The sequence below is a fragment of the Taudactylus pleione genome, unplaced genomic scaffold, assembly GCF_031769625.1.
Source record: "Taudactylus pleione unplaced genomic scaffold, aTauple2 ptg000711l, whole genome shotgun sequence".
In the NCBI taxonomy this organism is placed as follows: domain Eukaryota; kingdom Metazoa; phylum Chordata; class Amphibia; order Anura; family Myobatrachidae; genus Taudactylus; species Taudactylus pleione.
Window position 1 is genome coordinate 4,621,057 of NW_028285113.1, and position 23,939 is coordinate 4,644,995.

Genomic DNA, 23,939 nt, shown 5'->3' on the forward strand with positions numbered 1-23,939 from the left:
CGGGGGGCGTGGCCGGGCGATGACACAGTTTTAGGGGCGGAACCACACAATCGCGTCACCATGGCTCCGCTCTCTCTTCACAATGCCGAAAATATTGGCATTGTACAGCAGGGGGCGGAGCCATGATGACTCGATTCAGCGCAAATCTCATCATCGGGCCCCCCCGCTGCAGGGGTTTCTTGTAGTAGTTGGAGGGATCAGGCGGGAGCCGGGAGGCTTGCCTGCCTTTCCGGGGGGTCGGGAGCAGCACCCGATATTCGGGAAACTCCCGACCAAATCAGGAGGGTAGGCAAGCCTGCTATGAATACACCTGTTTTGGAGGATCTCCACATAATTTTTTTTATTATTGCGAAAGCAGTCTCCATTTTTGTAATTTTTTACTGCCTGGGATCCTAAGGATCCCTCTTCAATAACTAATGCTTTACCATTAAGAAGACCAGGACCGAACCCAGAAGTTATGTTTCTCTTTGCAGGCACTGGCTCTTAATATTATTATTATTTATTTATATGGCGCCACAAGTGTTCCGCAGCGCCTTACAAAGTACATAAACAAATAGGTAACCACTGACTTACAGTACAATACAAAGCAGGGCACGGACATGTATAATAAACATTGCTATATTACATACTTGCCTACCCTCCCGATTTGGTTGGGAGCCTCCCGAAAATCGGGTGCTGCTCCCGACCTCCCGGGAAGGCAGGCAATTCTCCCGGCTGCCGCCCAACCCTCCTGTCCCCCCGGCAATGACCCCTGCAACCCTCGCAGCGGAGGGGGCCGGTGACGCGATTCGTGTCATTTTGGCCCCGCCCCCTGCTACACAATGCCTATTTTATCGGCATTGCATAGCAGGGGCGGGGCCAAACTGACGCGATTGCGTGACCCCGCCCCCACCACGCCTTCAAGTGATGTCACCCGCCCGGCAACTCCCCCTTGTACCGGCCACGTCCCCCCCTGTCCTGCCGATCTGGCTGCTCCCTCCTGGAAGGAGCAGCCAGAAAGTCGGCAGGTATGCTATATTAGCGACCTTTACGCCCACATAAGCAGCCAAGTGTTAGTTGCCCTAGTGGGGAGTAAGAGATCAATTTAAATTACAGTAGGGAGAAGCACAAGAGGGTAAAGGGCCATGCTCAAAAGAGCTTACATTCTTTAAGGGAGGGGCAGACAAACAGGAATGACACAGATAGGGTAGGCAGGGAGGAAGGAAGATGTAGGAGCAAGTTAGGATGAGAGCTGGAAGGCTTTAATGAAGTAGTGGGTCTTTTGAGCTCGTTTGAATGAATGTAGAGAGGAACAGCCCATGTTCCTGCAAGAGATTATTGATACATACCCCCCACTAAATCATTTCTCATTGCCATAATATTATTAGGAATGATGCTTATCAGGAGGAAAAATGCGGACAATGTACAAACATACAATATTTTTAAAGAATAATTTTTGTTCTTTTTCTTATTTGTATTACTACATGGCATACAACTTTTTTTTATTATCCAAAATTGTATACAATCCCGATTTAGGACAGTCAAAAGTTGAGAATCATGCTTGGGACTGTGGTGTATCCATGCCACACGGGTGTGACCAAAACCATACTTGCCTAATTTGAAAGAATCCTCTCCAGAGGAAGCCTGGACCACTTTAGGGGCGAGGCTGAACTGTCACGTCATTTGTCACTGCCCCCGTCAAGTCAAAATTCTGCACATTGCAGACCCATGGATGTGTCATTTTAGCCCTTTCCCTCCCTATCTCCCAATGCAGGAGATACAGCCACTCTTCCAGGAGTGTGGGGGACTACCCGGAAATTCAGGACCCTCCCGAACCTTCCGGGAGAGTAGGTAAGTATGGCCATAACCCTTTGGGCATGCCATGTCTGGGGCACTATAGTGAGAGGAGGAGCATAAGGCTGGCCGCCGGAGAGAGAGTAGAGGGTACCATACGCAGACAGCACACTGGCCCCTTCCTCTCTCTCCGGCAGTGCGAGGTTCTGGTTTTGTTGTGGGCCTGGGGTGGTGATAGGAGCAGACACTGAAGCAGGTTTAAATGAAAATGTGGAACTTTTAATGAGTGGTTTGGTAGACATGAATGTGACAAATAACTGAAGTTCAGATATAGCACTAAGTGGGAGCAGTGGTGAAGTAATGGGAGAAAGTCCAGTTAGTGATCGGCAATGGAAAATGTCCAGGTAGTGACTGGTTAATAGAAAATGTCCAGGTAGTGGCAGACAATGGGAACTGTCCAGGTAATGACTGGTTAATAGAGAAAATGTCCAGTTAATGACAGGCTGGGAAAATCAGGTGTAGTGGTTGAAATGAAGAATGCAGGCTGAGGAAGAATCATCCAGCAGAGTGTCAATGGAGGCAAGGTGAACAGCAGACTCAGGTACTCAGGCAAGGGGAAGGTAATGGAGGATGCAGGGTAGTCCAGCGGGGTTGGAGCAGACAAGCAGGCAGGCAGGTAGCGTTTCACAGGTAACAGGTGGTAAGCACAGGGAACTCTCTCCCAGCTATGCTGAGAAACACGTTGCACTGGCAATGAAGTGAGGCTCTGAACCTCCCTAAATACCAAGTGCTGTGACTGGCCAGAGAGAGCACGTGACAAACTAGGATTGGGCGATTAGGTCACGTGACCGGAGGCAAGATGGCGGTGCCCATGCCGGAGCGGAACGGAAGCACCACCAGGCCTCACCAGCCCAAAGTGACAATATGCCCGCATAGAACCACGGACAGCCAACGCCCCTCGCCAAACACCAGCACCACCGCCAGACACCCCCGGCCATAGTGACCTCACAGGTAATACCCGTCGACCACCATGCCAAGAAACTCTGGTCGTGACAGGCAGCTTGCAGGGCACTGAGCACAGCACCGCAGCGGTAGGCTCTGGGCACTAGTATCTGCCCACAGTCTACAGAGCATGCGCAGGTCACCAGGAAAATGGCGCATCAGCCATTTCCCAGTGGTTGCCATTTTTTTTTTTCAGGCATTTTTTACAGCACTTACACTGGCACCAATGTGGGACTCTGGAGTGTTATGTATAATATGGGTGCAGGGTGTGCGGTGTGGGCCCCCCTGGACATAGGGGCCCATGTGCACCACACACCCAGCACCCATTATAAATAGGCTCATGCATTAGGCATATACAAAGCGTCAGCCAGGTTAAATCCCACAGTTGTAGGTGCAGTGGCCGTTTAAAAGTTATGTTAACGCCCCATTTTTTCTTAGTATGTTTTGCATTTGATGGTTCAGCCTATAGTGTTGTACGGGGTGTGATTAAGTTGTATATCAGTGCTGGTCTCTGAGTGACAGCAACTTTTTCTTCTGGAAATCCCTCTCTCCCACCCGTTTGTTTAGATGTGGTGTTTGTGTTGTGGTGGAATAAACAGAAGTTTTTAATTGATTGGTTAGGTGTTTTAGATGGGTGCGCTCTCCTATATTTATTATAGGGCAATCTGTCCCTGCCTGGAAATGACACGGTCCGTCCGGACGTGCTGCCCAGGAGAGTTGCACACCAATGTATTATTTGCATGCATGTTCTTGTTGTATTTTGTCCGTTCTTTATTGTCCACCACCATAAATATTTTAATTTCATTATTTAATATTTATTTTAATATTTAGAGAATTGCAGAACATTTAATTGGTTGATGTAAAAAACAATTTGACCTAAATTAATCTCAACTCTGGGAAAAGTTGAAACATTGCTTTTTAAAAAAAATAAACTTTTTTTTTATTTTATTATTTTTTACTTCAAACTATAGTTGAAGAATCATAAAACTAGTTGGACTGTTAGCATGAAGAACCACATTCTTTGTTCTCGTAGTGTAATAACTGTGATTACATGTGACTATGGTGGGTGTGTAATCATTTAAAAATCTATAAATATGGTTTAGTGGCCAGCTGAGTAATGGTTTTTATGGTGTATACTGTATACTTACTGTTACCATGCAAAAAATTTATAATTTATCTTCTGTCTTTAACTCAGACTCTTGACTGTATTTAATATATAGCTGTATGTTAATTTTGGACTTGGATCAAAACGGTGGATTGGTGATCCTGGTTAGGGCCAAAGAGGGTTTTCGACTTTTTCATTCCTTCACAAGTCAAATCATTTGGTTTTCACTTTAAGTGGACCCGATGTCCACACACACCATGAAGGCAGCCAATTTGTGTGAGGGAGCAATATTTGTCTGTATCTCCTTCATGACGGATACACTTTAAAGAAAACATACACTCATCAGCCATAACATTAATATCACCTGCCTAATATTGTGTTGGTCCTCTACGTGCTGCCAAAACAGCTGAGCCTGGGGCGCCCATAACCCTGTTGCCGGTTCACATGTTGTCCTTTCTTGGATCACTTTTGGTAGGTACTAACCACTGCATACCGGGAAGACTTGCTGCTTTGGAGATGCTCTAACCCAGTCGCCTAGCCATCACAATTTGTCATAGTCACTCAGATCCTTACACTTCCCCATTTTTCCTGCTTCCAGGACATCAACTTCAAGAACTGACTGATCACTATCTGCCTAATATATCCCTCCCCTTGTCCGGTGCCAAGATAAGCAATGTTATTCACCTCATCAGTTGAAATAATGTTATGGCTGATGTTTAATTACACTGCAAATTATATCCTACACTCTGAATCTGATTTCCTTGCAAGTTTGCATTTTATAACCTAAACATTTTAACATTTCTAAACATATTGGTCAGCTGAACTAGAGATCAATCACATGAAGACTCCAAAACTCCATGGTTAGATGATCAATATTTGTGCGGCTATTTTACTCAGCTGTGAGACTTTTATACTGGAATCTACCGCTGACCGCATGGCCGGCGGTTCGATTCCCGGCAGCGCCTGGCCGACAGATGAGCAGAGCCTGGCAGCGGAAACCCGACAGCGCTGGAAATCCCGATCGTCCCTAAGGTAAGTATAAACTAACCTAACCCCCTAACCCTCCTTAGGGGTGCCTAACCCTAACCTCCCCCCCAAATGCCTTACTCTAATCCCCCTTTAAGTGCCTTACCCTAACCCCCCCCTTCCCCGCTGCCTAAACCTACTTCGCCCGCGGGGGTGCCTAACCCTAAGTCCCCCCGGGGGTGCCTAACCCTAACCCTCCCTCCCCCTAGCCTAACCCTAACCCTCCCGGGGGGGGTGCCTAACCCTAAGACCCCCCCGGGTGCCCTAAATTAAACCCTCCCCCCCGTTGCTGTCCGCTCGTGGCGCCTGGCATCCCTTCGATCGGGATGCTGGGCACATGTCTCCCGGCATCGGGGAAATGTCAGGCATCTACATCTAGACTCCCGGCATTTCACCCTCGCCGGGATATGACAGTCGGGAAGCCGGCTGCCGTTATTAAGGCAGCCGGTTTCCCGATTGTATACCTTTGTACTCAGCTGTCCCGTCACAGAGCCAACACAGTACCACACCTCCCAACATTTACACTGGGTGGGCACGGTGACATAAAATGACTATGGCCACTCATATTACTGTCCCTCGGGGGCGTGCCTAGCACATCTGAAGCGATAGCTTGCATGCATTACAGACAAGCAGAACACACCTCCCAGGAGTCCCTACAATCGGGAAGGTAGTTGCAGAACACCAATGGCTCAGTAGTCTCAAAAGACTTCACTCTTTCGACATGCCCCTCTCCTTCCCACATTATGACCTGGGAACTACAAGTGACCTCTGCAGTCAGTGGCTGATCAGCCTCTTAGCACAGCAGGGAGAGTACAGTGATGTCAGATGGGGCTAACTGAGCCCCTGCTCTTGCGTGCTTACTCATTTACTGAGATGCATGCTACATTTCCTGTAATTTTCTAGGAAAACCAGTATTTTTGGTCGGATCGTCTCTAAACAGACCACTAAATTTAATATGTGGGGACTTTGTAACAGGTTGTGAGCTGCAGTCGCTCCCGGAACCCCAGCAAGTCTTCCTGTATTTTTAAAGCTGCAATCATTTTAAAGGCAAAATCAAGCTGCTTTTGCCTTTTTAAATTGATTGCAGTTTTAAAAATACAGCAAGACTCAAGGAGTTCCTGCAGTGGCTGCACCCAGCAACCTATTACATTAGCCCCCTGGTGTTTGTGCTCATTAGGATGCCAATACACAGTATTTCAGTAATAACTGTTGCACGGCCTTTGTTTTAAGAGAAATGACGAAGTTTCAAAGACCTTGTCAAGGGTTAGTCAACAACTTTGAGTAAGTGATGCATGACTCTTATTTAATTACTTTGTCAACTTGTTTTTTTTATAGCAGTAAAGAGCAATAAATACATTTGGAGTTTCTTAACTTTCCACATTTGAACGTTTTTTTCAAAAACCAGCTACGTTTAACATTTTAAACAATTTCAGCACCCCGGGGCTTGTGCAGATTGATAACGCTGTAATTTAGATGTGATTTCCCGGCTTTCATCGAACAGACACCGCAGCAGCCTTCTCTTGTTTGATTGAGTTTTCAATTTAGAAGGAGATAAATTGGTCAAGGAAAGGTCAGTGTCTTAATGATATAGTGGGGCAGCAAAAGACGCACAAATACAGGATAAATATGTGTAGTACTATTAAACTTTGAGAGTAATGCATCTAACATCAGACGGTATGCAGCCGGGAAGCCGGCGGAGTTAATCCTGACAGCCTGCTTCCCGACTGCTTAATCCCAGCGAGGGTTAAATGACAGGCATCTAAATCTAGACGCCTGTCATTTTACCGACGCCGGGGGACCGATTAGGGTTAGGCACTGGGGGGAAGGTTAGGGTTAGGCACCCGTAAGGAGGGTTAGGGGAGGGAATTAGGTTAGTCAATACTTACCTTAGGGACGATCGGGATTTTCACCCATGTCGGGCAGCCACTGTCGGGATTCCAACCGCCGGACAGATGTATAGTGTAATACCAGCATAGATTTTACCATAGCGGAGACTACATGGCGCGTGATCATAGATAACAAGCTGGACGTAGGACACTCATATGGGTGTTTGACAACCCAATCAGGGACTTTGGCAGAAATGCTAAATAATCCAGAAATAATAATAATAAATACCCCAAATTCTTTGCTATACCAGGAAAGCCATTAGAAAGTTCGAACCCGGAACAAGGGGGCATGTCCATATACAGTATATAGTGTGTGTGGTCATTGCACAGTAGGAAGTTGGGGGTCCCATCTGTCCGAGCGAATGTTGAAGTGGTCACGGTGTCACAACACTCCCTTGTTGCCCCTGACCAATACTACATACATATATATTGCAGCATGTATATCTACATTCTGCCTTGGTAAAGCCAAGAAATAACCCCCCCCCCCCCCCCCATGGAAAAAGGAGTGTAAATGCTTCTGCAAAGTTATAAGTAGAGATGTGCGGTTCGATTCTCCAGAAATCCGAATCCACCCAAATTTCCTGAATCCGGGTAATATGCAAGTCGCGGTTCTAATCTCCTGAGGATATCCGGGTCGCGGTCTGATCTCTTTGCGGTTCGGAATTCGGATTTTAAATCCGAATTTTGGGTTTTATGTTGCATAAATTACATGATTTTAGCTGTTTTTAAAACTTTTTATCTATTTAAAAAAAAAATACAGATCCAAAACCAAAACCAAACACTTGAGGGTGGTTTGCAAAACCAAATCCAGATGCAAAACTTTGAAGGAGATACAGATCCAAAACCAAAACACGGAGGTTGGCGCACATCCCTAGTTATAAGCGTTTTTTCTTGAGATTTTATTTACTTACCTTATTAGCGATCGGGATCTTCACCCTTGTCGGGCTTCCGCTGTCGGGATTTGAAGCGCCGGCCATGCGTCCGGCGGTAATACCTACTACAGCGGCCCTAGATCTGCCTGGCCTCATGCAGAGCTGGATGTAGACACCGGCTTTCTCCCGTAACTTAAAAGGTTCATGATGCGCATCATTGGCTCTGGCGACTCAACTGCATTTTCCACTTACAGCTCCCTACGCCAAGGGAGCCAGATTGGGGGTTAGAAGGGGTGTGTAGATGTGGCCAAACTCCCCCCCCCCAAAAAAAAAAAATGGTGTATTGAAGCGAAATGCGTCCCAGGATGGCCATATAGCAGGTGCAAATGCACAATGTCCTCCAACTGCACAGAATAGCGAGGGCTAGAAGGGAATCCTGAGCAGTTCCTCATAACACATCCCGACAGCGGAAGCCCGACGGGTGAAGATCCTGATCGCTAATAAGGTAAGTATAACTAACCCTATTTTCCCCCCTAACCATCCCTTAGGGGTGCCTAACCCTAACACCCCCCAAGTGCCTAACCCCCCACGAAGTACCTAAACCTAACCCCCCCCTTCCCCGTAGCCTAAACCTAAGTCTCCCGGGGCGGTGCCTAGCCCTAACCTCCCCCGGGGATGCCTAACCCTAACCCCACCTTCCCCTAGCCTAAACCTAACCCTCCCGGGGGGGGTGCCTGACCCTAAGTCCCCCGGGAGTCCTAAAACCTAACCCTCCCCCCCCCCCCCCCGCGGCTGTCGGCGCCCGGCTTACCTTCGTTCAGGCTCCGGCGTAGGTCTGATGACAGACGTCGGTTTTTCGACGTCTGTCATTAGTACCTTTGCCGGATTTGACAGTCTGGAAGCCGGCGGTCAGCATTTAGACCGTCTGCTTCCTGACTACATCCCCTAGGGCCTGATCCAGAGATGGACGTAGTTCACATCGTCTTTGGACGCAGCAGTGATGTAAAAATATGCTAATGTAGCAGGAGGAGTCTGAGAAGAAAAGACGCTTTCTCACAGTATCACAGATCTGAATGCAAACGCAGCATTGATTCACCATCGGCACCATCGGTTGTGATGCTTGCAGCATCATCCATCTAAGAAAGCCAAAGGCTACTCAGAATGGCTGCCTTACCTGCGTAGTTGAGGCCAGGAAATCTTGCGACGCAGACCCTGACTTCCCCCGCCCAGAAAATGGTGGCTCCCATTTCCAGGAGCACAGGCCGGTGCCACCCCCAAATGGCGGCTGCGGCTTGGGGACATTACGAGCAAACTAGCAGATGGAGACCTGTAAATGCGAAGTACACACCCTGCGCATGCGCGGTCCTCCCACCATTAGAGATGTATGCAAACCACCGGGTTTGCGTACATCTCTGAATGAGGCCCCTTGAGTAGTTAACACCAGAACAGAGGGAACACAAATACAGATTCACACATAAAGGATCCCCAACTGACCATCGAAACCATAAATCTAGACTTACCTCTGTCAGGTCAGTCCCGCCGGGGAACTGAACATCACTCGGTTGCCCCCGGCAACATTTCACTGATAATAGCGGTGATAGAAGATCACTTTCTAGTTTTTATCACTGCAATATCCTATGTGGTGAGAGAAAATCTCTTCTAATGAGGCTTTTAGCTAAATGGACCCTTTAGTCACATAGCAAATCATCATCCGAGCAAGGTAACACTTATTGCACGGCAGAAGCTGAGAATGGTGAAAGTATTTCTCTTATACAATAATTTATGCAGCATTTTATGTACATTGGCTAGGACACTTCTCTCTGAAATGTTTGAATTTAGGGATGATGCATCTCACGTGTCAGCGTTTATCTCAATGTAGAGTTGCCGGTATCTCATAATAAAGGTGTCTCAGACATTCTAAAGTGTCTATTTCAGCATGGGTTTAAAGGAATTATGTTTTATTGGTAATTCTGCAGGTTGAGTTTCATGCTGGCTTCTCTTGGCTCTAAGCACCAACCTCCATTTTGGAATGTCTGTCAGATAAGCTATTAAAATCAATCATGTTTCATTTGAGCCAGATGTTGTTTTGGCTCACAAAGAATCTTTAAGGGCCTTTTATTTTATTATTTCTTGTTTCAGAGAAAAGCATTAACGTTTTGAAAGTTTAATATGTATATAACCTGTTTCAATTGTCATTCTTCTTTATGACAATCCATGTATTATATATATTGTTGTGGAACAAATCTGGATGGACCGAACATCCCGCTACATCTGTGTAATAGTAATACTAATGTCACTTAACTGCTGCAGAATGCATGTTGTAAAAGACGGCTTTATTTGACTGTGTCCTAGATTTCACAGCAAGTGTTTCTTTTAGGTATAGATTTCCGTTGTGTTAGGTTGGATTGTTGAATTGCTTCCAGCGATGAGTGAAACCTGGTGCACTGTTTACAATGTTAACATAAATTACTAAGTAAATACTACTAATATATGGTCAGTAAAATAAAAACCACAGCAGCACTTCCAGAATAAAATAGTAAACCTATGTTAAAGATAAGTTAGTGTATGTTTATGGTCTTACCTATTATCTATTAAAAGTAGAGATGAGCGGTTCGGTTTTGGCTGGGATCTTATCGCCAAGTTCTGATCTCAAATCGAAACGCCATCTTTCACAGATAAAGATGACGTTTTGTCCGTGAAAGATGACGAATTGCCGCGGTGAAGGCCGCTTGGTCCGTTAATCAGGGAAATTGTATTTGTGTAAAAAACACCTCTATAAATGTCTATGTACTCTCATGCATCAGTGTGATAAATTGCTACATTTATTAATTAGTATTGGTATGATTTATGATATGTTTATTTTCCTGGGGCAACACAGGAGAGAAATATGCTGGAGGGGGATTCAGTCACAATGTCGACACCACAGTATTGCTAGTTATGATGTCATCATTGTTGATACATTGGCATGGAACATGTCGACGTCTGCAGAATCTGAAATGTCGACATTCTGTAGAATGACAACAAAAGGGTTAGACTGTAGGGATAGGTACAAGGGGGAGGGTTAGGGTGAGGCACTAAGGGGAGGGTTAGTCACTAGTGGGAGGGTTAGGGTTAGGCTACAGGAGTGGATGGTTAGGATTAGGCACTAGGGGAAGAATTAGGGTTAAGGGCATTACTCATTGCTGGATGACATCATCGCAGGACTCAATGAACAAGATAAGTCACCTCCCGACCACCGGGACTAGTTTGTCGACATTCTAATCATGTCGGCATTTCAACAATACTTGTGTTGACAAAATATACCCAACCGGCTGGAGGGCGGTCTAGTGCTTTTAAAAACCACCTCTGTGGGGTAAGTTGCCTGCTCAGTTCCTCTTGCTTTTCCCCAAGACTGAAGTGGGTGTCCAGGTGCGGCATTGGCTGCTAATGGTAACACCTCTACATGTCTCCTTTAGAAGGTTTGATAAATCTCCCCCCCTGGTTATGACTCAGGTTGGGGGCACTCACTACCGCTGGAGTAAAAATCACCAGTAATTACTTTTTTTCATTCAGGTTTGTGGAACACTGCTGGATATACTTGCCTACTTTTGAAAAAGCATTTCAGGGAGATTGTGAAAGCAGCACCTATGAGCGTGGCGGTAAAGTGGGTGTGTACTGCTACTTCTGAGAGGCGTGCCATAACATTGATTTACATTCACATGTAAATGAGCCCCGAAGCTATTAGTAAGATCTATATGTTAATGAAACACACTGATACTTTTCAGAAAATGCATGTAGCCATAGGGATCCTTGTGCCTCATAACCAATGCAGGGAAATGATACTAATGATCCCATTTTAATGTATATATCTTTTTTTTTTTTAATAGGGGTATGGGGCAATCAGGGAGATTGCTAGACTCTTCAGGGAGTCAGGGAGATTGCTACTATGTCAGGGAGATTGCTACTATGTCAGGGAGGGAGTCAGGGAGATTGCTACTGAGTCAGGGAGATTGCTACTATGTCAGGGATACAGGGAGATTGCTACTATGTCAGGGAGTCGGGGAGATTGCTACTATGTCAGGGATACAGGGAGATTTCTACTATGTCAGGGATACAGGGAGATTGATATTATGTCAGGGAGATTGCTACTATGTCAGGGATAAAGGGAGATTGCTACTATGTCAGGGATACAGGGAGATTGCTACTATGTCAGGGAGATTGCTACTATGTCAGGGATACAGGGAGATTGCTACTATGTAAGGGATACAGGGAGATTGCTACTATGTCAGGGAGATTGCTACTATGTCAGTGAGTCAGGGCGATTGCTACTATGTCAGGGAGTCAGGGAGATTGCTACTATGTAAGGGATACAGAGAAATTTATACTATGTCAGGGAGTCTCCCTGACAATCAGGGTGAGTTGACCTTTATGACTCTGGGTAACTGCTTCCTTATTAATGTATGTGTTATCTATACTTTGTTGTTTGTAATTTTTGTTACCCATACTTTATATTTCCTTTCAGTAAATTTCCAATTAAAAAGCATTGCTCCAATATTTCTTTGAACTTCTCTAATGTGGTGGGAGGAAGCCTTTATACTTTTCACGTTTCACTGATATTGAATTACAGTATTTCATTATTTTAATCATTGACCATTTTACTCAGCAGGTCTCAAATGGCTGTAGAAAGCTTTAAGGGAAAGTGACCTTTAAATAAAGCCTTATGGAGAGAATTGCCTGGTCTGCGCAGGAAGTAATGGAGGATAATTCTCCCTCTGAATTGGAGCAGAGCTCTACAGCAGTTGATCTAAATTTAGATGGCCCACAATTACTGCTGTTCACCTATATTTAGAAGTTAAAAAGTATTTATTTATTAGGCATTATATAACAATCTTTAAAGGGGAAGAGGATTTTTAAATGATTTATTATGATTTAGGTGAATACGGTATTGATAAACAAAGGCGATTCAATTCAGCGCGATAGTTGTGAGGTGCCGTCCCAAAACATTGCATTGTGGACATTCACATTGCAAGTTATGCCTCGCACCCCATAAAGATACATAGGAACACTATGGTTCTTGGGGGCAGAGGTGCTTTAAGACTGGGAGGGGGCTGGTGCGCAGGTGTCTGTGGACCCCCTCCCCATACAGCTAGAATCATGTCACGTGCCAGAGTCTTCTGCGCAGCTGCTGTATTTCTGACCGTGATTCAGACATATGATGCTGGTGCTATATCTCTGCAGATGTCATAAGAACAACAGCGCAGGTGACACCAGGAAACGGCAGCTGAAAAGGGGGCAGAGTGGGTGATGTGGGCCTTTTGGACCCAGGGGCCCACGTGCACCACACACTCTGCACCATGCTTGCCTACCTTGTCATTTCTCTTCCCGGAAGAAGCCCGGGTAAGAGAATCAGGAGGGTGGCAATGGGGGCGGAGCCTGATGATTCACGTAATTAAGCCCTGCACCTCACAGCAAAATAACTGCAATTGGCTAGAATTTACAAAGGGGTGGGGCCAAATGATGTGATTCATGTACAATCACATCATTAAGCCCCGCCCCCTACACGGAGACCCGCGATTGGCGCGGACATTCTCCTCATTATGCCCACTTCACTAGGAAGTGGGCAGAATGTGGGAGAAATGCCTACCCTTCTGGGGGTGTGGGGGTTACCCGATAAATCGTGAGCCTCTCGCGAAAACCGAGAGGGTAGGCATGTATGCTCTGCACCCATTATAAATGCACCCTAAACCATGTTTACCGACATTTCTGCCCCCTCCTCTGGGAGGGGGGCACCCAGGTCAGTCCAGAAAGGGTTGGGGGCCATGTAGGTGGGCTGTGCGGAGGTGGCGTGGTGATGCAATCGTGTTATCATGTCCCCATTCCCCACTATACAGCGCCAAGATCACTGGCATTGTATAGCGGGGCTACAATGACACAATTCAGCGTCAGTTGCATCATCGGCCCACCCCGGACTACTAGGGGGTTGCGAGCGGCTGGCGGGGGGGGGTGCAGGTGGCTAGAGGGGGTGCAGGAGACTTGACTTCTGGGAGAGTAGGCTAGTATGCCCTAAACCCTGCCACTAGATTGGAATTCTATCCTTCCCACCCACTGGACATTTATGTTTGATACTTTATGTTGCATGTACCATTCTACGTAGTATACTGGTACTTAGAAGTCTTTAGATTATTCATTTATACCATATCCATATATTTTATATGCAAGATTACATTATATTGATATTATTACTGTTTCTTTTATTAATTTTTATCTGGTCTACATTTGAATGTGCTAATTGTTAAGTTACTACATTGAAGTCAGGAAGGGCAGAGATAGATGGGGAAAATGACTTACAAAGCTCTGCTTTACCACTTTGGATTTTTGTCTTGTTTCCTCTATTGCACAAAAGAATGAAATACATTCTTGGGGGCATATGTAATAACGACGAGCGATATTCTTGTTATCACTCATTACTAATCTTAAATGGTGCTCCAACCAGTGGCGTCACAAGGGGGGTGCGGTCCGCACCCGGGTGTCACCCACCAAGGGGTTACACCAAGGTGCAGACTCCCCCTCACTGACAGAAGCCGGGTGTTGCACTGTAGCATTAAGTGACACTGAGGGAGCCGGCCGGCACTCCACACAGGTACCTCCTGCACCCCCGAAAAGCAGTGCAGTGTATCCGATCTTTAGGAATCAGTGACATCAGTCAGGTACAGATGTGTCAAACCATCTAAAGAGCACAAGTGGAGAAGTTGCCCGTAGTAACCAGTCAGCTTGTAGAGATCATTTTATATAATATACTTGATAAATGATAGCTATGACATGAGAGGTTACTGTGGGCAGTTTCTCCATTTGTCCTCTTTAGACAGTTTGATACATCTCCCCCTTTGTACCTCCGTGATGTCACTGGTACCATGTGATTAAATACGTTGCATTTTCATTGCTATTAGTCCAGTCCACAAAAAGGCTGTCTCCAGTGATGTCTACATGAGACCGGCACCCTGTAGCAGTATATACATTACAGTAGCATGTTGTTTGTACAGTGGCTCATCCCCCCTTCCTCTGTCTGTTTTAGATCTGTCCATGGCTGTGCAGAAATTCTCACACTCCTTACAAGATTTCCAGTTTGAGTGCATCGGGGATGCAGAAACAGATGATGAAATTAACATTGGTAAGTCCCACGTATTATACATGAGTTGGGTATGGGAGGCTGGCAGTCGGGATGCCAGCCGTCAAAACACAGACAGCGGCATACTGAAGAGATATACTAACCCTTCCCCCTTCACCCCGTAACCCTTCCTCCCTAACCGTCCCCCCCACCACCTGAACCCTAACCCTCCTTGTTAGTGCCTAAACCTAACCCCCCCATAGTGCCTAACCCTAACCCCCCCCCTTAGTGCCTAACCCCAACCCCCCCCTTAGTGCCTGTGTCTAACACTCCCCCCCCCCCCCGCAGCCTAACCCTAACCTCCCTTCCGCAGCCTAATTCTAACCCCCCCGTTAGGCTACACCTAACCCTTCCTGGTATTTCAACCACCGGCATCCCGTGTGGTAGCCAATTAACTACATCCCGTTATACAAACCTGCGCATGGTAAAATTTGGGATCTGTTCAGAAGATTATGCTACAAAGTGTCGACAATCAGGATGTCTTTTAGAATGTCGACATTGGACGGGATGTCAACATGTAAAAAGTCACATATTTTCGACAGTCGGCATGTCAACCATGCAGATTTCAGTTGCCGAGGTAAGCATTCCTTACCCTAACCACATGGCGGAGTTTGGAAACCTTGCCATGAGCTAATATTTGCATATTTTCTAACACAGTGGTTCTCAAACTCGGTCCTCAGGACCCCACACAGTTCACCTTTTCCAGGTCACCCAGCAGGTGCACAGGTGTAGTCATTACTCATTGATTTTAAAAGATCCACAGGCGGAGCTAATTATTTCACTATGTATTCTGTGAGGAGATATGGAAAACATGCACTGTTTGGGAATCTGAGGACCAAGTTTGAGAACCTATGCATCTAACATAAATTATTCTTTCCCATATATTGTTTTTTAATTTTGACACTTGTTTAATTTAATAACACTCTAATGGTGCGTACACTCGATACGATAAAAATACACGATATGAACGATAACAATATTGATCATATAGTTATCGTTCATATCGTGCATTTTTCGGTGCCTCCAACCCACCTGCGATGCGCGGGCACGTATGGATGATAAAGATATCGTTCATCGACCGTGCATGCAGGCCAACCTGATCAATATCGACCAGGCTACTATAGGGACCAGCGATCGTTGATCGCGGGTCGCTGGCCGTCGGTGGGTAGGTGGTGTGCTGGATGATCAATATTGATCATCCAGCACTCTGGGTAGGTGCAGGTCGATCAGTCAGCGATATCGTTAACGCTGACTAATCATACCGTGTGTACGCTCCATAAGTTTAGAAAACTCAGAGACCATTGACTGCCTAACAAGTACACATTTACCGTAAGCCCAAATCAGTGTCGGCTATATGTGATTTACAGAACATACTTTGCCCCCCTATATCTTAGGCATTAAAAATGACATTGTAATCTGCTTGAAATGCTGTGTTTATATAAGTAATTGTCTGTACAAATGGCATAATTGGATATTTACAGCTGCACATGTGAGAATACAATTTTTCTTGACACACTTAATTCCCTGAGCACGTTTCCTGGGGCGCCTGTTCGTTAAGCTCCGGATTTAAAGGGGAAAGCAGGGCCCTGGCAGTCTCGCCCATATTTACTAATGTATCTATTGTAGATGGTTTCTTTTGTGAGTACAGATCAGCATCACGTGTAGCTGTGATGCTAGGATTTCTCAGGTCACGGAAAGAAAACATATGAATAAATTATGAGGCGTGCGGCCCATCTGCTGTATTGATTTGGTCCCGATGGTGAAACAATTATGATCAGAAAGTGGAAACAGTGAACCAAAATCACTAGAGAAGCTACTGTAAGGGCTCAAGTTCCTCAGAAGTATTAGTTATGTGTCAATTAACTCACACTTTCCAGAACCACAATAGCTAGAGGAATGCAGAATGTGCGCATTAAGCATTATGCATATGAAGTGATTTATAACATTTCTGTGGGATTGGAAGCCTCTGCACATTAGTTGTGTAGGTGACTATTGTTCCAAGGGGAACTATTTTATATTTGAAATAGAGTTTTATATGCTTTTATATGCTACCTACTATATAAAAAGCAAATATCCCAACCCAGTCCAAAATAATTGATAAATATTCCCTTGAAAGTTATAATGCCGACACGGTTAAAATGCTTTAAATAACATTACAACAGTGTTGGCTTGTCTCGTCAATATCACACTGTCAACATACTGACTATCGACATAATGAAGACCGACAAACTACAGTAGTTCCCCATTATCCACAACCAAACATGTATAACAGAGTTTAGAATAAAGGAAAAAGCGAGGAATTCATAGAAAGTACAACAGTAAAGTTAAAAGGTAATGCAAAGGATAATCTATAAAATAAAATCAAGTGATGATAAAAAATGATGTCATCACTTTGTCACAATGGCATGCATGGTGGGCCTAATATGTACGGAATGTGCTGAATGCCGAGTTGCGCTACGTAACCCTGCCCGCGCTCTCCAGCTAAACAAATACAAAGTAATTACACTAGCCCTCTGTAAAGTCACGTGAGCATATAGGTTTATTAATTTACATGTTGCATAAGCAATTCTTCATACTCTCAGAGTTCAAAATATTATTTATGGTATATATCCAAGTTGTTAGTGAATGTAACAATGTGGAAATTGGGTTTGGTATAAAAGATCTACATGAAAAAGATAGAGATGTATGAAGCAGTGAAAAGCAGTGACTTGCGACAAGGTCAATGGTTGAGGAGGCACACTTGGAGATGGGTCTGAGTGCTGGAAGCCTGTCTCACCCCCTACTCACTGTAACTCTCCCCTCACTACACTAGGCTTCAGTGTCCATGGACTCTCCTACCAGCATCACGGTATATTCTTTTGCTGCTGCTGACTGAGTTCCGATCTCTAAACACTGCAGTGCACTTTCTGGTCACATGATACATCCAAGGTGTCCATCAGTGCTCAAGGCACGCCCCCCATATTCAGAGTCATGCCTCTATTAGCTCTCTCTTTCTGTGCAGCTTACTGCCCGTGGTGTGGCCCCGCACCCAGCTCTGCAAGCAGTGTCTGACTATACAGATGCGAGGCTGAGCTGTCGCTGCCTCCTCTCTCTTCTCTCCCAGCAATAAACAAAGAAGATGGTTAGAAGTTATAAATAACCTTCTTTGTATTATTCTAATCATTATTATATCAAATATCAAGCGTATTACTGCCTACCCTGACTGGACGTCCCTGGTGCAAAGAGTGAGAAAAATGCCAGTGGAGAAGTTGGTCATGGCAACCAATCAGCTTTGAGGTTTAATTTATCAAGTACATTCTATAAAATAATAGGTAGGAGCTGATTTTTTTGCCATGGGTAACTTCTCCACTGGCACACTTCTCCACTCTTTTCACTGCTTCATACATCTCTCTAGATAGACTCCACATGGTAGACAGTCAAGAGGTCGACAGGGACAAAAGGTTGACACACAAAAGGTCGACATGGGTGATATGTGCAAGAGTTTGACAGGGTAAAAAAAATGGTGAACACAACTTTTTTTTTTTCTAACCATAATCTTCACCATAACCGTCCCCTTGGTGCCTAACCCTAACACTCCCTCCTGCTGTTTAACCCTAACTGTGGGGGTAAGTGCCTAGTCCTAACCATCCCTCCTAGTGCCTAACCCTAACCATCGGGGTAAGTCCTACATACCAACTCTCCCGGGAGTCGCAGGATGCTCCCGATTTTTTTTGGGTAACCCCCCCGCACCCCCGGAAGAGTAGGCATATCTCCCGCATCCCGCCCACTTCCTAGTGAAGTGGGCAAGATGCGGAGATTTTACATGGAGTTTTGGGTCTGTAGGGAAGGGGCGGGGCTATATGGAGCAAAATGCGTCATTTAGCCCCGCCCCCTCCTCACGGACCACCAAATTGCGGGGGTTTTCTGTAAATGGGGTGGGGCCTAATGACATCTGTAGTACCACCCCCCTGAAGAGGAGAGCAGCAGGGCCCCTCCGGCTGCTCCCGGTAAGGTGCCCAAGAATGTCGGTAAGTATGGGGTAAGTGCCTAACTCTAACTTTTCATACTAGAGCCTAACCCTCTGGTAAATGCCTAACCCTAATCCTAAAAAAAAAGTGTCGACTATTTTTTGTGTCGACCATTTCAATGTCTGTCTTTTGTACCTCTCGACCTATTGACTTTTTAGCATGTGGTGTCTATCTTGTCAACCTTAATAATGTAGATCTATTGACTGGAAGCAATCGGTATGTAATGCCGCCGGATGTATTGCCGGCGGACGAAATACTGACGCTGGAAGCCCGAACCATCAGGAACCTGACTGGGGCTGGTAAGAACCCTAACCCTCCTTTAGTGCTGCCTAACCCTAACATCCCCCTCAGTGGTGCCTAATCTTAAACCCCCATTCCCGCACCTTAAACCTAACCCTCCCGGGGGTGTCCCTAACCTCCCCCCAGTGGCACCTAACCCTAAATCCCCCCAGGGTTGCCTAAAACTAACCCTCTCCTCCGCGGCTAAAAGCTAACGGTCCCTGCTTACCATTGTTCGGGATGCCGGGTGTCTGAATTTCGGTATCTTTAAGACAGAGTCTGGCTTCCAGCGTTGGGATTCCGACATCCGGCATTCTGGACGCCGGTAAATAAACTGCATCCTGACTGGAACCTGTGGAAATTCTGTTAGTACCAGAACAATGTGAGTATGACCCATACACAGTGATCAGTGGAAAATGTGCAGAGATTTATCTCGGCTGCTCTGAGTTTGATTCCTGTGTTGGCTGTAAGATCTTTGACTTGTAAAGGCTTTTGAGTAGCTTAGATTTGTTATGAGAGCTCTCGAGCTAAATACAAGCCTCTCAGTGCAGATTCTTACTATGCATCAATGTGTTTACATTGAAAAGTCCTTCAGTGTGTGTAATTACTCTGGGGTTCTGGTAAAATGGGCATAGTTTCCAAAAAATGCATGCACTCGTAGCATATATTTCCGCTCATGTGCTGAGTCATACACATCCCGAGATATATATGACTCCTCGCGGGCGGCAATACAGTATGTGTCATTTTTTACTCAGTCAGTTTCAGTCAGTGCTGCCAATGCAGCAACATGTGGTCGGGCATTGTCTTGGAGCAAAAACCACTGTTTCTTCAGCAAATGTGGTCTTTTCTTCCTCATGGCTCCACGCTAATGGGTTTTCAGGATGTTTGCACAGTAGCCACCATTAATTGTCTGTCCACCGGAATCCAGTGCTGTAGGATAGTACCATCAAAGAACAGCAGAAACATGACTTTACATGCAGAAGGAATGACACCGAATTTTTTGGGGGAAGGCGAATTCGCGTGTTTCCATACACTGGGCTGTGGTTGGATTCCTGATCATAATGACGAATCCACGATATGTCACAATTGATGTTAGGAAATCGGGTATTCTCTGAGACATTCCAATGCCCGCACCATGCCGCCGGGGAGGGGGGGGGAGGATCACACAGCAGTGGGAGTTGGAGACTCCCCGCCCGCTGCCTGCCATAGACCAGCGCTGCCTTGACCCAGTATGTGCGTGCTGGTGTCCGGCGCACTGTGACATTAACACAAAATTCAATCACACATCTCTGACGTAATCTCACAGACACGTCTTCCTCGTCTGCCATGACGAAACGTACAAAGATCTTCCACTCACTGTGACCAAACAAAGAAGACTATGGCAGTCCAACCGCAGGTTCAGACACATCGATGTATGGGCTTCACAATAACCAGCATCGCGTTGCAACGTCTATCTATGGGACAGAATAGCAGAGGCAGTCTCATTACTTTTAAATCAGCCCTCGTATATTTGTCTGCTTTCAGGCAATTTGCAGGATACACTACCCAAACCGGCGTAGTATTCACACTGCATCAGCACCTCTGTTGGGAACATTACAGTCTGTGTCTTTTTTTTTTTTGTCTCTAGAAACCTATTCTCTTAACTGAGGAAATTATGTATGAGTTTTCTCCAAAACAAAAACTTGTATTGGAAGCCACAGCACAGAAGAGGATCTAAGCCAAAATATGGCTTTTACTTAGTTCAAGCTGGAATATAAAACCACATTAAAGAACTGGACTTACACAAGCAAACAGCTACTCATTCTGTGAGAACTACGTGCACTGACATTCATCAAGTCAGTGCTGTTATGAGTTTCCTTGGCGGTGCCCACTCTTTCCATGGCCATCTTCTAATCGCTGCTCTGTGGCCGTGTGAGTAGTCTGGATTTTGCTAAATAACTTTATTGAACTCCTCCTAATAAATGACGTTTCGGATACTCGTACAACACCGGAACAGTCCAACGGTAGGCCTGATTCAGAGATTTACTGTACAGGTACAGCCGATGCGTTTTGCATGCAGCGGCTCAAAAAGACACTTCCTGACGGCTTCTCTGAATCGCTGCTGCGCCTGAAGACGTACCATCGGATGAACTGCGTGACCATCGGACATCTCAGTAACTCTATGGGTGTCTGGCAAAATCATCTGCAGGGGCCAATGAAACTGCTGTCAAAGGACGCAGCCACTGGCTTCGGCACACCCAGAAAAGGGACCAATAGGCCCCCGTTTTCTGTAACGCTCCCTGTTGCTGCCCCAAATGCCAGCAGCAATGATGCTGCACTTTGGGGCACTGCGAACGATGTCACAGGACCAGGTCTGCACATGCGCAGTGCAATTTCTGCGTATGCGCGGATCAAAAACCATTGGAGATTTACGTAACTGTCGAAAAAAACGTGTGGTGGCAGAAATGCTGTGGAATAACAGGATTCATTTTCTTCTCTAAGTTGACTGTAAAAAGCGTGATCACGTAGTAAAATACAGACGGTTCAACTAATGGCCTCTGAGCTGCAGCTGACGCCTACACACAGCCGAGGCAGACATTCAGCCCATCTCATCAGTGCACTAGGAGCAAGTAATTGATAGGCTGAATCCTCTGGAATAGTGGTTAAGGCCCACACAATAGCTGCTTCCAATGTGACTAGGTAATGGGTGCACCTTTAATATCGTGTAAGTAGGGGTAGCAGTTGCGATCAGTTGGAGGATGCAAGTCCCAGGGTTATTTGACATCTGTGAGTCATGCACGCTGTAGTCAGCACACAGCATACAAAATAACAGATCTGGGTGGTTACGTCCAGAATAGAGAGCATGTTAAGTGATACCGTGTAGCTGGTCTCCGTTACAAAGGGGATTTTATTGAGGACAAAAAAAGTTTTTCACAAGAGGCTTGTATGAGGTAATCCCCATATCTGACCACTGTACACTCCCGTTACGGGTTTCTTTAATAATTAATCATGTGACATATACGTGAGGTAAGCAGCAAGATTCAGCCAAGTAATAAGGCGGCAGAAGTTGTTAACTCGATAATTGAATGCTGGATGTAAGAACGAACCATAATATCTGTTGGATGTGAGGTGTCCGGCATGACCAGTTGGTCAAAAGGTGAAGGTTGCCATTTTGTAGATTGAACCTACATTCATGAAGCTGCAGCCTATCAAATTCACCAGGAACCTGTGCCTCTCTGAGGCATCGGGCAATGAAATGTAATGGTAAAGTGCCAGGTTGGCCATATCCAGCCATTAATAAAGATGTTACGGTAATGACAAGTTTGAGACGGAGTCTGCTTATTTTGAGGACGCTGGTTTTTTTTAATGCTTGTTTCCAAGGTTTTGGCTGTGAGAAGTTACTCAGAGCAGAGGTGACCGATGTCCGCCGCACATGGACGGGCAGGTAAGCCATGGCATAATAACAGAATGGGCGCACAGAAACAAAATAACTCTTCATAACTGGAGAAAATCTAGAATTTTACACCTCCTGGAGGGAATTGGTATGATATGCCAGGGGATGGGATTGCCGGCGGTCAGAAGACCAACATCGGCATCCCGATGGTGAAGATCCCGACAGAGGCCGGTTAGTAACCTAACCCTCCCCCTCTCTCCCCCTAACCTCCCCCCCCCGGTGGTCCTAAACCTAACCCTCCCTTCCCGCACTCTAAACCTAACCTTCCCCAGTCGGTGCCTAACCCTAACCCACCCCGGCAGGTCCCTAAACCTAATACCACTTCCCCGGCCTGACCCTAAGCCTAATCCGCATACTTACCTTCGGGATGCCAGTGGTCAGGATGCCGACATTGGTATTTTGATCCCTTCAGGATGCCGGCGTCGGAATTCTGATGGGCGCCGGGATTCCGTCGTTGGTATACTGACATCCGGCATCCCGTCTGCCAGCATCTTGACTGGATCCCCCCTCCTGGAGGTTCTGTGAGTGATACTGCCTCACAGCGCTAGTGAGTTCAATTCCTGGGCAAGGCACTGTCTATGTGGAGCTTCTATGTTCTCCATTTACCTCCAGGTGCTTCGGGCTCCTCACACACACCAAACACAAGCTGGTAGGTTAACTGACTTCTGACAAAAATAAACCTCAGTATGTATGTGTGTCCATGTGGCAGGGATTATAGATTGCAAGCTCCCCTGGGGCAAGGACTGATGTGATTGACTGTTGTATTATCTATAAAGCACTGCAGGGTATGTGTTTAGTTATTTATTTATTAGCAGTTATTTATATACCAAAGTTTAGTTCAATAATAATAAAGTTAAGTTGCTGCTATGTGGACAGCATGGGGTCTATTCATAAAGTAATGGAAAGCCCTGTTTAACTGAAAACAGGGCTTTTCACTGCTTCGACCCATTCATGAAGGGGGTTGCCGTGGAGAAGTTCATGACATGACAACTGTCTTCCTGCCTCCTCCCTCTTCTCCTCCCTCTTCTCCCCGCCCCCTTCTGTGACACTGACCAATCAGGCAGATATCCCAGGAGACCGCATCAGACAGAGAGAAAAAAAAATACAGCAGAACTTGGAGTATATGTCAGGTCCCATTGATGATGCGTAGTGCAGAGTGGACTGCCTGATGCATGCATACTGTATGTAGTGTATACATAGCAGGTAGACTGGACTTATACAAACACACACATATGTCCAGGAGTGCCCCGCCGCTGCCGGAGGTGGGAAGGAATGGGGCAGCAGGAAGATTTTCCCTCCATGCTCCCCCTCCGTAAGGTGGCAGAGCAGTACTCCGGGCACTCCTACACATACATGTGTGTATGTGTAGGTCCAGTCCACCCGCTATGTATACAGTACATATATATGCATCA

The 23,939-nt window shown here is 45.9% G+C and overlaps 1 protein-coding gene across 1 annotated transcript in view; it reads left to right on the top strand.

The window, feature by feature from the left end:
* ARHGAP42 (Rho GTPase activating protein 42) overlaps positions 1-23,939 on the top strand; it is a 332,632-nt gene that overhangs the window by 95,356 nt on the left and 213,337 nt on the right. The window contains exon 2 of the mRNA XM_088456728.1: positions 14,716-14,811. Coding sequence (XP_088312854.1) covers positions 14,716-14,811 — 96 coding nt within the window. The remainder of the gene's footprint in view (positions 1-14,715; positions 14,812-23,939) is intronic.